This window comes from Musa acuminata, chromosome BXJ3-1 (genome assembly GCF_036884655.1).
Source record: "Musa acuminata AAA Group cultivar baxijiao chromosome BXJ3-1, Cavendish_Baxijiao_AAA, whole genome shotgun sequence".
NCBI classification, from domain to species: Eukaryota; Viridiplantae; Streptophyta; class Magnoliopsida; order Zingiberales; family Musaceae; genus Musa; species Musa acuminata.
The window spans coordinates 6,363,819-6,376,793 of NC_088349.1; the positions used below are offsets into that span (position 1 = coordinate 6,363,819).

Genomic DNA, 12,975 nt, shown 5'->3' on the forward strand with positions numbered 1-12,975 from the left:
CACGACGCTCTCTCTTTCTCTCTAAACGCGCTCCATCTCTCTCTTGTCCCTCAGCCAATTCTGTTCTCTGGTTTCTTTGGCGCCCGAAGGAAGTCTGATATAGAGAGAGAGAGGGAGAGAGAGAAAGAGATAGAGTTCGGCATAGATTCATTCGTGTGACCGACGAAGGCGTCATCGTCGTCTTCTTCCCTCGGATCGATCTCGTCATTTTCTTCTTCTTATTATTCCTGGTGGCGATAATCGCCGTGGTGATTCGTTCGCCTGAGCGAGCGATCGGTCGGTCGAGTAGGATCGAGTCAGAGAGATAGAGGATGTCGTCGGGGAGTCGGAACTACTACGGGGAGTTCAACCAGAAGATCGACTACGTGTTCAAGGTGGTGCTGATCGGGGACTCGGCGGTGGGCAAGTCGCAGCTGCTCGCCCGCTTCTCCCGTAACGAGTTCAGCGTCGATTCCAAGGCCACCATCGGCGTCGAGTTCCAGACCCGTACCCTCACCATTGACAGCAAGACCATCAAGGCCCAGATCTGGGATACCGCCGGCCAAGAAAGGTGCCCTCTTCAATCAATTTCCCCTTCTCTTCCCTTCTTTTCGTTATATGGGTCATCCAACCCTGATTTTATCGATCAAAATGACGCTATTTGATCATCGTATGACAGCAACTATGTTTTCTTGATCGATATTATTGATCAACCAATCAATTCATCAATAATTGTTCGATCCTTTGGTTGGGCATCTTTTACGCATTGATTTACGTCGGATGCGAACTGCTGATCGATGATGTTTGGTTCCGCCATGTTGTGCCAACCTCGAATCTGGTTCTGACGCTGCATTTGGATCTTTCTTGGCTATGCTGTGCCTTCGCATTGTTCTTCTAGTACAATGTATCAAGCATCTAATGCAATTCTCTTTCTTTTTTTCGTCACCCTGGTTTGGGTGCTTGGCCCATTGTTGGTTATCGAAACTAGAAGACGTTCCAGCCTCTCATAGTTACATGTTGTAGGTTTTTTATGAGATCTGACGAGAATAATGCAGTGTAAAGAGGAACAAAGGAATAAACTAGAGATCTAGATTTTTTGAGACCGAAGAAAGTCAACCCTAAATGAGCCATAACAGGGCATTTGAGGATCCACAATGAAATCTATAAATCCAGATGCATACCGCTTATTTTCTTGTTAGGTTTAATAACATGGAAATAGAATTATTTTGATTGTTTGGAGTTATAGTATGCGTTAATTGAACCCCTTACTAAAGCTGTTGTATTTGGTAGAACCTTTTGCTCTTGCTGCTAAGTCGTAAATTCAATTGAAATTAAAACCATGGTGGTTCTGAAAGCTTAGAACTCTATGACATGAGGCAGAATTGTCTGATTGGATTTGTTTCACTTAGTTTCTAGTTACATAACCTATAATGTTTATGATACTGGATCTCCAATTTTTGCAATTTGGATCATTTTCCATGGTAATTCAGGGCAAAGAGTGGTGCTAATTGGATGCAAGACGTAGTTGACAGCTCCAGGATTAAGAAGAATAAGTATTTTGTGAACTTTTAGCATAATAAGCTTGACATTGTGTGTTAATTGTTGTGTTCATCCGTGCCATTCCCTACACCTGCAAGTTTTGGCATTCCTATGTGCATATCATGTCATATACATGTGTTAATTGTTGTGTTCACCCGTGCCATTTCCTACATCTGCAAGTTTTGACATTTCAATGTGCATATCATGTCATTTCCACGCTCCATCCCATGCTGGTGTTCATGCTTTACGGACTCTATGTCAACATTCTAATGATCACACGCTTGTCTACTTAGTTAATCTGAAAGTGAAGAATGTTTTTTTGCGGTGAATCTTTGATGAAAAATGCTTCACTCAAATACAACAATTCACAGGATCATCCGTGTGAAAAAGGCTCCTAAATGGTGTTTTAGTAGATGTTAAGACTTCTCTGGATTAAGTTGTGGTGTATACGAGTCTTGTCCTTGTCTTGAGATATCACCTCAATTATGGCTCAAATGACACAAAGATCTACTGGAAATCAAGATCCCAAGATGGTTCCATAAGATTTGCAGATGACCCTAGTTCTTTTTTTTGGTCTTAAATTGTTTCATGCTTTTATGAAATGGTAAAGTTTAAACTTGTGTATCAAATAGTAGAAGGGAGACAATGACATGCTTTCCTGATATTATCTGTCAAAATCTGAGCATTTGCTTCTGACCTTGTTTTTCTTAATATATAACATTAGTGGCAGTTAAGACCATCTATAAAATGGTTGGATAATAGCAGGATCAACCTGTCTTCTATCAAATCGTCAAAACCAGAATATCACATTCTTTACTGTTTTTGCAGGAGGTGTAGTGAAGTTTACGTTCTTCATATTGATGAAATGTACTGGTTTTCTGTGCTTGATCTTTATGGGGCTTATTTCTCTTCAATTCTGCCATTTTGCAATCGCATTATATATATATATCCATGCTAGATTTTGATACTTTGTATAACAAATTTATACTGATTTAATGGATGCTCAAACAAAATAGATTCTTGACATTTGTCTTGAGTATCATGTTTGCCAAGATCTATATTTAGGTAAGAGATATGAAACAATTAATATTAGTGATAATCGGAGAGATAAAAGAAGAAAGGACTAAAAGGATTTTATCAGAAATTATAAATAAGGATTTAAATATGATTTTTATGGAACTCATTGACAGTAAAAAAATCCATGTAACTGTGACTTTGTTGTTATTGCATCTCCACTGACAAACTGGGTTGTCTTTGCTTATGGTTATACTCTCCTGGGTTCTAACGCTAGGAATGTGGGATGGTGATCTGCATCAGGTACCGAGCGGTAACAAGTGCATACTACAGAGGTGCAGTGGGCGCAATGCTGGTGTACGACATCACTAAACGCCAGTCGTTCGATCATGTGGCGAGGTGGCTGGAGGAACTGCGTGGCCATGCCGACAGGAACATCGTAATAATGCTCATCGGAAACAAGTCCGACCTGGGAAGCCTTCGCGCAGTCCCCACCGAGGACGCCAAGGAGTTCGCCCAGCGTGAGAGTCTCTTCTTCATGGAGACCTCCGCTCTTGAATCCACCAACGTGGAGAGTGCTTTCCAGACCGTGCTCACTGAGATCCATCGGATCGTCAGCAAGAAGTCCCTCGCTGCCAATGATGAGGCACAGTCTGCTGGCAACTCCAGCCTGCTCAAGGGAACCAGTATAGTAGTCCCCGGGCAGGATCCTCCAAGTGCCAACAAAGCCACATGCTGTTCCTCCTCCTGAATCGTCTACTTGCATGTTTGTGCATCTTTTGTTATTTGCTTGTCGATTGGATTCTGGGTAGGTGCTTCATGTTCTCCTCTCTACTACTGTCTTTAAAGTTCATGTTCTTGCAATGATAAAAAGATTTTGATTTTGATTTTTTTTGCCTCTCTAGTTTTTTTTTTGTAGACACGGCAAAAGATTTTATAGAGCATGAAGCTTTGGATTTTTTTGATTCTCCTTATTAATTTCAAGATTCTTGAAACGAAATTGTTTTAATTCTCTGTTAATTTGTGTCGTTTTGCGGTCTCACGAGTCTCAGCGCCAGAGTTTTATCATGGATTGACCTCTGTGGTTTGAGTAGCAATAGATTCTCCCTCAGTTTCACAGCTCTATTCTGTCGTGCAGTGGTCAATCTGAACTATGACTCGATTGAAACTTTTCTTGCATGAAGTCCTTCTATTTTGCTCTAAGATCATATTGGATCATCTAGCAGCAGCAGTAATTGTAAATTTGACAAACCAAAGGTAGCTTTGAACTCTAGCTATTTTTAGTTCCTCTTGCTTGGTGTTCTTTAGATTTTGACTTTGGTTATCTTAACCGGCTTAAAAGTAGATTAAACTAGATAACTGAGCTAGAATGACCTGTTGACAGAGTCGGATTAGATTACCCTTCTTACTTCCCCTTGCAGATATTCCACACAAATAATTATTTGATGCACTGAAGCTGCTTTTTATATTTTATTCGATCATTATATTCACCTATCTAAATCCTACTTTCCTTTTATCAAAGAAAACGGCAACACGCTCATTTAATCTCATCTTAGAAACTAATAAATATTTGAATTACTTTGTAAGAACAGAATTTGATGAATGTATTATCATCAACTTAAGAGAGCATATGCATGTCATAGTGTAGAGCTATCGGTACAATAGATTTTTTTTATTTTAGATTATATTAATTCTTGATAATATACCAAGTCCGGGAGGATTGTGACACTTTCATTACATCCCAAGTTGATAAAAAAAAAATTTAAAATTAATTTATAAAACCTCCATGAGTATAATATTATTAACTTAAACTTAATCATTTTAAACGATTGGCTTAGATCAAATAAATTAATAGGCCAATTAAATTACCCAATTTGGATTTGACAGAGACAATTGATATTCTCAAGAACATATAAAAAAAAAAAAAACTTCCAAATGAACAAGGCATATGGATCAGAAATTTGTTTACCAAAACTACCACCTATGATATTTTATGGCTTTCTTTACACGGTCAAATTAGTCTGATGGGCCACAGAAATTCTAAGCTCGCTGGCAAAAGCAATTTCACTACCATTACCTTCCTAGATTTCAAAATTTTATAGCACAACATCAAATATCAAATTACCATACATCTTCCAATTCAAGTGTAAGTTTGGGATTCCATGAAAAGGATCATTAGATTAGATCTGACTAAACAATAAAACTCTTATTAAAGGGTGGCTCAACGCACAAAACTCCCACGGCATGATTTAGAAATGATCAAAATACATCGTCTAATCCCTGCTTCTCGGTTTCCACTATGAGTAAATTTTGTTCAATTGTGCAATCAAATTAAGACTATCAACAATTGGGCAACCAACAACAGACGGCCGTATCACCGACAACAGATACTGGTAGACCAACAAATTTAGATAGCGATATAGTTGTTTTAATCACCCATTTGCCTCTCCAAAAATCACTGTTCTTGGCATGCATTCGTTCCTCATCAACTATGCCCTCAGTATCTCAGAAAGTATCATGGCTAAGATCACATCTGACAACGGATGGAAACTGAGACCTTTTTCTAGAGTTTGTAGTGGTCCTCAGAAGAATATATTCCTGCAGCAAGGAATAAAGGCAACAAAGTCAGTGGATTGGCCAAGTATTACATCAGATCATTCCCGCAGTCATCAAGAGGGAACAAGAAGAAAAAGGCTTAGCACGAGTGATCCTACTTCAAGGAATAAAGGTAACCATAAACACAATCAAGTACAACATGATATGTCTGATAACTCCTTTTGTCATCAGGAGGGTAACAACAAAGGTATCAGAAAATTCTAAACCATAACCATATGACCGTTCTAATGAGTACGAAACCACAAACAAGAAGAAAAGAACCAGTAAAATGCTTGACCATGGAGGTTTCCCAAGCAAAATCACAAAAGAAACACCTTCACTGTCTCAAACACACAAAACAATAATAAGGTATGTTTCAATTGTTATTTGAATATCATAAGATCCAAGATTTGACATAATGCATGAGTATGGTAAACCATTCATTATTTGGAGATGCTTTAGATGGAATAATGAAAATCATTATCTGATGCCTACTGTTATGGGATTGAAAGCTCCTTGAGTTTAACCTGACAGAATGTTCACTAAAAGCGAGAAAGACAGGGAATCACCAAATGTCATACTGCAAAAAGAAAAAGCAACAAAAAAAGGCTTGCAAGAGAAGCTCCAATCAATCACATTGTGATTTTAGAATAAAACAGTACATTGTGCTGAAATTTTAAGTGACGCACACAAAGTCATGGTAAGAAATAGCTAGTTGCATGAGCAAAGAAAGCCAGTGGGAAGCTGAAGAAAGTAATAACTTGATAATGAAAAACTGATTGAAACTACAAGATTTACCATCAAGGTTATAATGAACAAGCCTGATACACAATCATGCAATACCAAGGTCAACATGAGAGAAAAGCTGCAAAAATCTTTCTATTTTTCTTTCAATATTTATATCTACTTACTCTTTTTATTTCTGGTAGACTGTTTTGCTTTTGCAGTCCAGTGAAGGATGTTGGTTAGAAGAACATGGGTACCCCTTTATACCCATCTTAGGGCTGTCTCAGAGTTAGTCTAGAAAGTTTATGACAGATAGCAAGGCATGTTCAAATTGCCATAACCAGCCTGGAAGTCTTCCAGCAACTCATCTGATTACGGGAAAAGGCAAGATGAATAGAAAGCCCACGATTCAATAACTCATTCTTCTTCCTTCAATATATTCCAAGAGTAACATGAGATCTATCGATGAACCCTACTAGAGCCACAGCCCCAGAAAAAACAACCCTTGCTTCTCTGTGAAAGAAGTGACTTGCCTATAGGCAAAGCTTCCTTCCAGAAAGACATCAGGAAAGGTATCCAGGATAGTTTCTATTCCTTCCTTCATATCAGGCTACCCAGGAATGCTATCAGGAACAACTTTGCTTCAGAATCAGGGTTACAATTGCTTGCAATGAGTTGCTTCCTTGCAGCCACTGAAGGCAAAGTTCAATCAGAATTTAGTGGCCTGAAAGTTGAAAACATGAAGCCAACATGTGGTAGTACTGGATGCCAAAAATACTTATACTCGAAGACAGAGACAGAAATCGACCCACTTCCATCGAGTTCAACTTCAGCAACCCGAAACCACTACATTTGAATCTGATGCTACCAATTTGCCTCAGAAGCATTTTAGCAAAACGAGAGATTGTCCACTGATTCCAACATCTTCTATAAGGTAAGACTCATATGATTCCAATGTAGTTGTACGTAGACAGAATTCTCCAGAGATCTTCACCAGAAACATAGTTTTTTCTATTTTCTACTTACATTCCAGCTCTTTCCTCTGCCAAAAAAACAAGCACTAGGAAGCAGGAAAAGGGCAAAGAACTCAGCAGCAACGGCAACAACAACAATGAGCCACCGCCAGCACAATGAACTGAAGAACACCAATCCATTGCTTGGCGACCGATGGCCAACCGGAGGGACCACCCGCAGTGGAGTCCCTGGTTGGCTCAGCGGCAGCACCGACAAGCTCACAAGCACTTACGATTTGGTGGAGCAGATGTACTACCTCTATGTGCGAGTCGTCAAAGCCAAAGACCTTCTAAGCAACCCCATCACCATGAATTGTGATCCTTACATTGAGGTGAAGCTGGGCAACTACAGAGGCACCACCAGGCACTTTGATAAGAAGACCAACCCAGAGTGGAACCAGGTGTTTGCATTCTCCAAGGAGCGCATCCAATCATCACTACTGGAAATCTTTGTAAAGGATAAGGAGATGGTTGGAAGAGATGACTACCTGGGGAAGGTGGTGTTTGATCTCAATGAAGTGCCCACCAGAGTTCCCCCTGACAGTCCCTTAGCCCCCCAGTGGTATCGGCTGGAGGATCGCAGAGGGGAAGGGAAGGTTAGGGGGGAGGTCATGCTCGCAGTTTGGGTTGGGACACAGGCAGATGAAGCCTTCCCAGAGGCATGGCACTCTGATGCAGCTTCCGTCCATGGGGAAGGAGTAGTCAACATCCGCTCAAAGGTCTATGTCTCCCCTAAACTCTGGTACCTCAGAGTTAATGTCATTGAAGCCCAAGATGTTCAACCAAATGTCAGGGGCCGGGCACCTGAGGTCTTTGTGAAGGCCCAAGTTGGTAACCAGATGCTCAAAACGAAGATATGCCAAACGGCGACACTTAATCCACTTTGGAATGAAGATCTCATATTTGTGGCGGCAGAGCCATTTGAAGAACAACTAGCCCTCACCGTCGAAGACCGTGTGAGCCCAAGAAAGGACGATGTGCTGGGAAGGGCATCACTGCCATTGACACTGTTTGAGAAGAGGTTGGATCACCGTCCGGTGGTTCATTCACGGTGGTTTGACCTGGAGAAGTTCGGAATAGGAATCTTGGAAGGTGAAACAAGAAGAGAGCTCAGATTCTCCAGCAGGATCCACCTCCGAGTTTGCCTCGAGGGAGCTTATCATGTGATGGATGAATCAACAATGTACATTAGTGATCAACAACCCACAGCTCGCCAGCTCTGGAAGCCACCGGTCGGCATCTTGGAGGTTGGAATCTTGGGTGCAAATGAGCTGCTTCCAATGAAGATGAGGGAAGGCAGAGGAGCCACTGATGCTTACTGTGTTGCAAAGTATGGGCAGAAGTGGATCCGGACAAGAACCATGGTCGGCACATTCGCTCCAACCTGGAATGAGCAGTACACCTGGGAGGTGTTCGACCCAAGCACAGTGATCACCATTGGTGTCTTTGACAATTGCCACCTTGGTAGCAGTGACCGGCACGGTGGAGGTGGACCTGCTCCAAGAGATTCAAAGATAGGGAAGGTCAGAATCAGACTCTCAACACTTGAAACCGACAGACTGTATAGACATACATACCCCCTGATCGTCCTCCAATCTTCAGGAGTGAAGAAAATGGGAGAGCTTCAGCTGGCCATACGCTTCACCTGCCTGTCACTTGCCAACATGATTTATCTCTATGGCCATCCAGTGCTTCCCAAGATGCATTACCTGCACCCGTTCACAGTGAACCAACTGGACAGCCTCAGGTACCAGTCAATGAACATTGTCGCTGCGAGGCTCGGAAGGGCAGAGCCACCACTGCGGAAAGAGGTGGTGGAGTATATGCTGGATGTGGAGTCTCACATGTGGAGCATGAGGAGGAGCAAGGCCAACTTCTTCAGGATCATGTCGCTGCTCTCAGGTCTGATCAGCATGTTCAAGTGGTTCGGCGATGTGCGCCACTGGAAGAACCCAATCACAACCGTGCTAGTTCATGTGCTACTCCTGATACTGGTCTGGTACCCGGAGCTGATTCTACCAACTATATTTCTGTACATGTTCATGATCGGGCTTTGGAACTATAGATTCAGGCCAAGGCACCCACCTCATATGGACACCAAGCTATCATGGGCGGAGGCTGTGCATCCGGATGAGCTCGATGAGGAATTCGACACCTTCCCAACATCGAAGCCCCACGACGTAGTCCACATGAGGTATGACCGGTTACGCAGTGTGGCTGGGAGGATACAAACTGTGGCAGGAGACATGGCAACACAAGGGGAGAGACTCCAGTCACTGTTGAGCTGGAGGGATCCAAGAGCTACTTGCATGTTTGTGGTGTTCTGTCTATGCGCAGCTGTGGCGCTGTACATTGCGCCCTTCAGGTTGGTGGCTCTCGTTGCTGGCCTCTACATGCTCCGCCATCCCAGATTCCGCAGCAAACTGCCCTCAGTGCCCATCAACTTCTTCAGGAGATTGCCATCTCGGATTGACAGTATGCTCTAAGAGGGTATGGTATCTGGAGCTCACCAATTTGTGATTTGTGATTTGAATTTTCGTAACATGTTGTGTTGCATTACGTCCACTTGATTTCAGTAAGACGATGCCTTTTATCTTCAATCTCATTTCCACGTTGTAAACCAGAAATAAAAAAGGTTACCAACCTTCTCCTAATTTGTCAACCGATGAGCATCATGGTGTGGCCTTCGCTAATACCCTTGCTAAAGATTTTAACTTGTTCTGTTGATTTCCATGTAACCCTACTCTTTCGCTTCAAACTGCCTAGATATACGTGATTGCAACCCGATCATCCCGATCTGTCTCTCAAGAAGGCATTTCGCCATGACAACGATTACCGTGTCTACCGATTGTCGCCTACGAGGATCCAGGAAAGAAGAGACAATTCGAGTATCCAAGCGGAACACAAAGGGTGCGAATCCAAGAACAGGAGAAAGGCGAAACTCGAAGGCCCTAGCCACAAAAATCCACCACCAGACATTCAAATAACATGAGCGATATAACTGATGTAGAAAGCTTGAATAAAAATGGCTTACCGGTGACGGGAAGCAGACCCGGAGGAGCCATGGCGAGAAAGATCGACGGAAGAGGCCGAGGAAGAAGAACCGTAAGATTCGCCTTCTTTTTCCCGTCGAAGGGGTTCGGGATGGTCAGCCGAGCGACAGATCGGACAAATGAATCATCGGCGGACATAAATTTATTTCTCTGTATATATAACGGGGCTAATTATGTATATGTATTTGTATATATAACAGGACAAATAATTTATTGTAAATATAAACTTAATTAACATTATATTGGATTTGTCTATCATTATAAAATTAAGATAATTTATCTCTTTTTTTCCTAATGCCTATTTATTGTACTGATGAAAGACGCTCGATTTCACGGATAAAATTTTTATTTTTACAAAACAAAAAAGATTAAGTTACCATCTAAATCATCATCGATCACCATTAATGGATCGGAATCCAACAGCGAGGGTTGCGTTTTTGGTCAGAGGACAGAGCACGATAAGGGCACTCGAAGGTGTCGTCGTCGTTAAGCCACGACACACTGTCACGGACAAACTTCGAAACAGGATGTTTGATGTAATGTTTATGTATGTCTGTGTCTTTTGATATGTTCATGCTTTGTACATCATGTAGAGAGACGACCGAAGGCTTAATAGTTCTATTTTAGTTAAGTTGGTGATCGCTTTAGGCTTGTAAATAAAGGTTATGTCATGTGGACGCGTGTGAGAGATTTTTGGTCTATAATGGACCATTTTACCCTTTGTTGTGCAATTGTTCAGAGCTTGTAAAGTCTGTTTATAATTTGCATTATCTATGAAGTGTTTTCGGAGATGTTTGTTTGTGGATCCTAATTGAGGCATTCTCTCTAACCCGTTCTCTTTTTTGTTGGTCCTAAGGGACAATGGGAGGCTTCAGAGAGACTGACCTTTGCGGACGGACACGTAATGGTACCGCATGTCTTAGGCAAAACCAGCTAAGTCCATGATATATGGTATCAGAGCAGAACAAGCACTCATAGAAACACTTAGCATGCAAACGTGGGGCACCTAGCGGGGCTACGTTGAGAGCAATCATCACACGTGCGATCGTTTGGGGGAAAACAAGCATGGAGATATATAGAAAAGGAGTCGCTCGGAGGAGCGGGCATCTGACGTTGGCATTCAGAGGAATGGCCAACCCTTCGCGCAAGAGGCACCACGAGAACAGACAAACTTGGAAGAATGCGAAATGCACAAAGGTTGGGATGATTGAGTTTAAGCTACGGCTCAATGTTGACAACTATACTTGATGGTGCTCAGGGCAAACGAGGCGCTTGATAAAGAATGAGACCATGCAAGGTGGAATGAGTTATTCAGCGATCGAAAAAGTTGTGCAAAGCTCACAGTGGTGAGGGGAATTGCTAACTCAAAGAATTCGGTACTCATGTATTAAGTCACCGATAAAATTTTTATTTTTATAAAAAAAAATAGATTAAGTCACCATCTAAATCATCATCGATCGCCATTAATGGATCGGAATCCAACAGCGAGGGTTGCGTTTTTGGTCGGAGGACACAGCGATTAGAGCACGATAAGGGCACCCGAAGGTGTCGTCGTCGTTAAGCCGCGACACACGGCGGTGCTTAATCCAAATGACGAGCTAGCTCATCATCCCATCGACACCACGAAGCAAGCAAATGTCGAATTCAAGGACTTGCTTCACGCGACGCACACTTGCACGATGAAGACGTGAAGTAGGACTCGACAAGGCGCAAACACTTCCACAACTTGAAACAGAGACAACGAAGTTGGTCGTGGTGTGCGATCTCCCCGGCCGCCTACCGGGGGCCGAGGAAGGGGTCGTGGGCCGCGGACGGCCTCGCCGCCCCGGTCCCGCCGCTTGCCGCTCCCTCGACAGGGTAGAATCCCGGATCGGCGACCTGGCCGCCGGCGAGGGTCTGCTGGTTCTCGACCGCGTTGGACTGCATCGTCTCCTGCTTGTTGACCTCGGCTTCCCGGATCTTCTCTTGCTTGCGCTCCTCCGCCATCTCCTTCTGCGCCGGCGTGCGTGCCGTCATCTTTTCCACCTGCGGCAGACAGCGAAACGATGGCGATGCGGTACGGATTCCTTTAGAAAAGTTAAAGAGATGGGACGGGGACGTGCGGCAACCTTCTCCTGGACGGTGGCTTTGGTCTTGTCCATGCCAGCCTTGGCCGAGGCAGCGACGTTTTCGGCGGTCTCCTTCACGGACGCCATGGCATTCTTCCCGGCTTGCATTGTCGCGATCAGATCAGCTGCTGCTACTCGAGGAGGAAGAGGAGGACCGGCGTATATAAAGGCGGGGAAGGGGTTACGTGCGGTGCACGGGAAGCAGAGGACGCATGGCGACGCAGGGGGCTCTTGACGTGCCGGGTGCCCAAGGGAAGAAAGCGTCAGATTCATCTTCTACCTCTTCAGCTGAGACATGCCACCGTCGTGTCGGCTTTTCCCCAAGCGGAAGCGCAATAAACTCTCTCTCTCTCTCTCTGTGAGAAAACCTGCACCTTCGGTCGTTGGTCATCTGCAAGGAACAGGCAACTGGAATTGTAATGGTACGTCGGTTCGGCTGAGAAATAGTTTGATATGATTTTGCCTTTCTTATATAACACGTTGGTCCCATGGTCTAGTGGTTAGGACATTGGACTCTGAATCCAGTAACCCGAGTTCAAATCTCGGTGGGACCTTTTTATTCTCTCTTTGCATTTTATGTTGTCTAGATGAACTTTTAATGTCGTGGGTTTTTTTTTCTCCCTTGTATTATTAAATCAAATAATTCTATTATTCAGTTCAATAAATATATTCTAATCTATATAAACGGTATGTTCTTCCATATTCTGTACTTTGTCTTGCATCTGTTTTTCTTGAAGGAATAATCTTAGTTGAATGCATTAATGGACTGGAGCTTCAAATGAAGCAATAGGACTGGTACCCTTGTCTTGATTATACTCGCCGACATGATCTATCCATCCATCCATCAATCAGATCAACGAGAAGAGAACCAAGTAATTGCAGTGAACTTTAAAAGCTCCAAAAGCCTCAATTGACATTCCATCCCCGTAGGAGACTGCAAGTTTTGAT

General features: G+C 43.1%; 3 protein-coding genes and 1 non-coding gene across 4 annotated transcripts; 3 read left to right on the forward strand and 1 right to left on the reverse strand.

Moving 5' to 3' along the window:
• The first annotated feature begins 48 nt into the window (after window positions 1-48).
• On the forward strand, window positions 49-3,610 carry LOC135629128 (ras-related protein RGP1-like). The gene is made up of 2 exons (XM_065136305.1): window positions 49-550; window positions 2,836-3,610. The coding sequence occupies exons 1-2, from the start codon at window positions 312-314 to the stop codon at window positions 3,281-3,283; spliced, it is 687 nt and encodes a 228-aa protein (XP_064992377.1). The 5' UTR covers window positions 49-311; the 3' UTR covers window positions 3,284-3,610.
• Window positions 3,611-6,964: 3,354 nt separating this feature from the next.
• LOC103983992 (FT-interacting protein 1) lies at window positions 6,965-9,466 on the forward strand. Its single transcript, XM_009401380.3, has one exon. It carries the CDS (start codon window positions 6,965-6,967, stop codon window positions 9,350-9,352), a length of 2,388 nt encoding a protein of 795 aa, XP_009399655.2. The 3' UTR covers window positions 9,353-9,466.
• Window positions 9,467-11,473: 2,007 nt separating this feature from the next.
• LOC103989198 (11 kDa late embryogenesis abundant protein-like) lies at window positions 11,474-12,145 on the reverse strand. Its single transcript, XM_009407993.3, has 2 exons — window positions 12,028-12,145; window positions 11,474-11,944 (listed from the first exon to the last, which is right to left on the reverse strand). Exons 1-2 carry the CDS (start codon window positions 12,133-12,135, stop codon window positions 11,696-11,698), a joined length of 357 nt encoding a protein of 118 aa, XP_009406268.2. The 5' UTR covers window positions 12,136-12,145; the 3' UTR covers window positions 11,474-11,695.
• Window positions 12,146-12,509: 364 nt separating this feature from the next.
• TRNAQ-CUG (transfer RNA glutamine (anticodon CUG)) lies at window positions 12,510-12,581 on the forward strand. Its single transcript has one exon. It is a non-coding gene; the product is annotated as a tRNA-Gln (tRNA).
• The last annotated feature ends 394 nt before the right edge of the window (window positions 12,582-12,975 follow it).